The sequence below is a fragment of the Corvus brachyrhynchos genome, unplaced genomic scaffold (genome assembly GCF_000691975.1).
Source record: "Corvus brachyrhynchos isolate BGI_N302 unplaced genomic scaffold, ASM69197v1 scaffold5141, whole genome shotgun sequence".
Classification (NCBI taxonomy): Eukaryota; Metazoa; Chordata; class Aves; order Passeriformes; family Corvidae; genus Corvus; species Corvus brachyrhynchos.
In genome coordinates this window covers 1-389 of record NW_008236434.1, presented here as the reverse complement: position 1 = coordinate 389, position 389 = coordinate 1, and the positions used below count along the sequence as shown (strand labels likewise).

The following is a 389-nucleotide window of genomic DNA, read 5'->3' as shown; positions in this document are numbered from 1 at the left end:
GGGGGCCCCAGGGTGCCCCAGGGGTGCCCCAGGTGCGTCCAGGTGGCCCCAGGTGACCCCAGGTGGCCCCAGCTGACCCCAGGTGTGTCCCAAGTGCGTCCAGGTGGCCCCACGTGACCCCAGGTGGCCCCAGGTGACCCCAGGTGTGTCCGCAGCCGCCGTTCGTGGTCACTCTGGACGAGGTGGAGCTGATCCACTTCGAGCGCGTGCAGTTCCACCTGAAGAACTTCGACCTGGTCATCGTCTACAAGGACTACGCGCGCAAGGTGACCATGATCAACGCCATCCCCGTGGCCTCGCTCGACCCCATCAAGGAGTGGCTCAAGTGAGCGGGTTCGGGGCTTTGGGGGCACTCGAGGGGGTTTGGGGCTTTTTGGGGCTTTTTGGGG

General features: G+C 66.3%; 1 protein-coding gene across 1 annotated transcript in view; it reads left to right on the top strand.

Moving 5' to 3' along the window:
• LOC103624301 (FACT complex subunit SPT16-like) overlaps positions 1 to 325 on the top strand; it is a gene marked incomplete at both ends in the record, with an annotated part of 4408 nt that extends 4083 nt beyond the window's left edge. The window contains one exon of the mRNA XM_017747061.1: positions 144 to 325. Within this exon, the coding sequence (XP_017602550.1) occupies positions 144 to 325 (182 nt within the window). The remainder of the gene's footprint in view (positions 1 to 143) is intronic.
• Positions 326 to 389: the final 64 nt, after the last annotated feature.